This window comes from Geospiza fortis, unplaced genomic scaffold, assembly GCF_000277835.1.
Source record: "Geospiza fortis unplaced genomic scaffold, GeoFor_1.0 scaffold1683, whole genome shotgun sequence".
NCBI lineage: Eukaryota > Metazoa > Chordata > Aves > Passeriformes > Thraupidae > Geospiza > Geospiza fortis.
Window position 1 is genome coordinate 45,158 of NW_005054665.1, and position 2,931 is coordinate 48,088.

Consider the following 2,931-nt stretch of genomic DNA (forward strand, 5'->3'; position numbering starts at 1 on the left):
GTAATGTTTGTATTAGGAACTGGTGCAAGGGATTAATCATCAACGTATTTACTACAAGCACAAGAATTCACATGGAATCTAAATCTTAGCTGGCAGCATGCAAAGCTGTACTTGTACAAAAGTGTTTAGAATTGTAATTTGCCATTTCTCCTCCTAAGTACCATCAGGAAGTGATGGCACATCAGGAGATGCCATTATTTGGGAAAATGAAAGGTAAGAAAGAAATAACACACCCCTTCCTCCTTACAGCACTTCACAGGGAGGAGCAGGTGGTGGATCTTCAGGAGGAGGAGGTCATGGAGGAAGTAGCGGATCTTCAGGAGGAGGAGGTCACGGAGGAAGTAGTGGATCTTCAGGAGGAGGAGGTCACGGAGGAAGTAGTGGAGGAAGAAGCTGTTGGTCCTCAGGTGGACGAAGCAGTGGAGGAAAAACCGGAGGATCCTATGGAAGATCTTCCTCTTCTGAAAGTGGAGGAGGAGGGAGTGGAGGAGGAAGTTCAGGAGGTGGAACCTGTGGTAAAACTTCAGGTGGAGGAGGTGCCAGTGGAGGAGGAGGAGGAGGGGGTAAATCCTGCCTCTCACGCTCTTCATCTTCCCAGTCCCAGCCTGGCGACTCTTGTGAAAGCCCAGGTAAAAATGGAATTTAAAAACACATCCTGCAATCCACAGTTCTCTCTGAATGGCAGGAAAGGATCTTACAGCTTCCTTCCTGGAAATATTTTTGCTATTTTTTTCCCAGTCTTGTTTTAAGGCCACTCTGACATTTGTTGTTAGACAGTGACAAATCAACATGAGCAGCACAAAGGATGGCATGAAGAGTTGTGTCAGAGGATGGGTGAAAAGAGGAAATGGAGGGGGAAAAGTGAAAATGGTGCCAAATCCAAAGTATGCAGGGAACTAGGAAAGTCAGAAGTTAGAAATGTGAGTGGCATTAAGCAGGGGTTATTTAAAGCAGGATAGAATAATTGGAACACTCAAAACATTTAAAATATAAGGGTCACTAGCTGCAAAATACTGAAGCAGCAAAAGATGGAGAGTGACCAAAAAGTCTGATCCATATCTGACTTCCTGGCTCTGGTTCCAGGAAGTGTTGAAAACATGAAGCTCTGCCTGGAAGGAAATAAAACATTGGAGAGAGGAGCAACCATGGAGGAAGTGTCTGAAGCCATAAAACAGATGAGACGGGGTAAGGGTCCAGGTCCAGGCAGCACCTCAGACAAAAGCCTGAAAGTGGTGAAAATGAGCAGGAAGATGTAATTTTTAGAAAGATTCAATTCCACCTTTGGCTTTTTATGCAAAGATAGAAAATGGTTATGCTTTGAGGTTTGTATTTACTCCTTATAATGACCAGGTTCAGTCAGGCTCTGTCCCAGACACAGTTTCCATTGTAGACTGACAGTCGGTCATGACATGAGAGCTGGCTCTCACCCAAAGGGCCTGAAGCTATCAGTGCAAACAGCAGGAACCCTGCACAGACACTTCTGATGCTGAAAACAAGGCAGTGAATTCAGGAGGATTTTGTGTCATGAGGAAGATTATTTGGTAAAATTTGGCGTAGATGAGCTGTAGTTTTTAAAAAATTCCTACATAGGCTTTGCAAACTCCTCCACAAAAATTTATTCCTCTGATCAAACATCCCCTCTGCCCTGCAACACTCCAACGTATATTAATGCTTGGTAGGCAAGATTAAAGCATATCATGTGCCATCTTTCTTTAACTTATAAAAATCTACTGTAAATATTCTAAGTTCACTTGTATTTGGTTTGTAGTGCTGCAGCCACACTAATTTAAAGTGATTTGCACTGCCATGGCTGAGAACAGAAGCAGATCCATGTAGTTAATTGCTAAATCTGCACACACACTGTACAAACTCAGGTCTGGCACTGTCTGGACCTTTCCAGAAGTCTGGGAACAACCCTGATGCACTGAGAACTGCACAGGTGATACTTAAAAATTAACATAAGGTTAAAAATGCTGAATTCTTCCAAAAACTTCTTGCTTCCCTCCATCTTTCAACAGGGAGTTTTAGAAAGGTTGAGGAGTGATGAGCAAGACCAGCATCTTCCACTGCACAACCTCCCAGTGAGGCCTTTGGACCAAGCAAGACTCTACTGAGCAAGGCTGAACGTCCCCTGCCATGAGCAGGAGTGAACACTTGTCCAACTTACTCAACTCTGCTCACTCCAGGGGCTCTTCAGAGCTCTCTGCATGTCCTGTCTGCTTCTTCCATCTGTGTTTCTGCTCCAAATCACTGTTACCTGAGTCAATCTCTACTGTGATTGGTGCTCCTGTGGAATAAATGCTAATAAATCTTTGCTTCTCTCTCATGCAACCAGAAAGCTGTGTCTAGTCCAAGTTTCTTTAGCAGAGATTTTTGTTTGAATCAGTTATAAAGATCAAGTTCTACCTGTGGAGTACACAATGATGTATCAGATTATTCATAAGACCCAAAGTTTTCAGTGACATATTCACCACTTGAGACTCACTGGGCAAAACTTTGCAGTCTGCACTGTCAGGAACAATGCTCTGTTGAGGGAAAACTCAGTCAAAACCCTTCTGCTATTGATTTCCATTAGGAACAAGAGGGTGGGTTTAAGGAACTGACTACTCCCTATAAAACCTCTTGAAAATATGAGCTCTGTTGGGAATTTCACTTGAAAATAACCCAGAGGGTTATTTGTATACTATGTATATTTGTATATTATGTTGTATTTTACACAACACCTGCTCACAGATACATCCTTTCTCCTGCACACCTCTCCCCTCACCTGCTTAAGTCCAAGCAGAACAATCACTCTACGAGTCTTTCTCTCTCACTTTTACAACCACGAGATTTGTTTTTTCCCTCTGAGGAAGGCATCACTCATGGGAGAACGTTGGGAAACCCAGACTGAGTGGGAGACCGTGGGAACAGGAATCCCAAACTCCTGAG

The 2,931-nt window shown here is 43.4% G+C and overlaps 1 protein-coding gene across 1 annotated transcript in view; it reads left to right on the forward strand.

Moving 5' to 3' along the window:
* The window catches only part of LOC102039904 (keratin, type I cytoskeletal 9-like), a 5,435-nt gene extending 3,383 nt beyond the window's left edge, over positions 1 to 2,052 (forward strand). The window contains exons 7-9 of the mRNA XM_031065005.1: positions 270 to 629; positions 1,084 to 1,185; positions 2,019 to 2,052. Coding sequence (XP_030920865.1) covers positions 270 to 629; positions 1,084 to 1,185; positions 2,019 to 2,044 — 488 coding nt within the window. The 3' untranslated portion in view covers positions 2,045 to 2,052. The remainder of the gene's footprint in view (positions 1 to 269; positions 630 to 1,083; positions 1,186 to 2,018) is intronic.
* Positions 2,053 to 2,931: the final 879 nt, after the last annotated feature.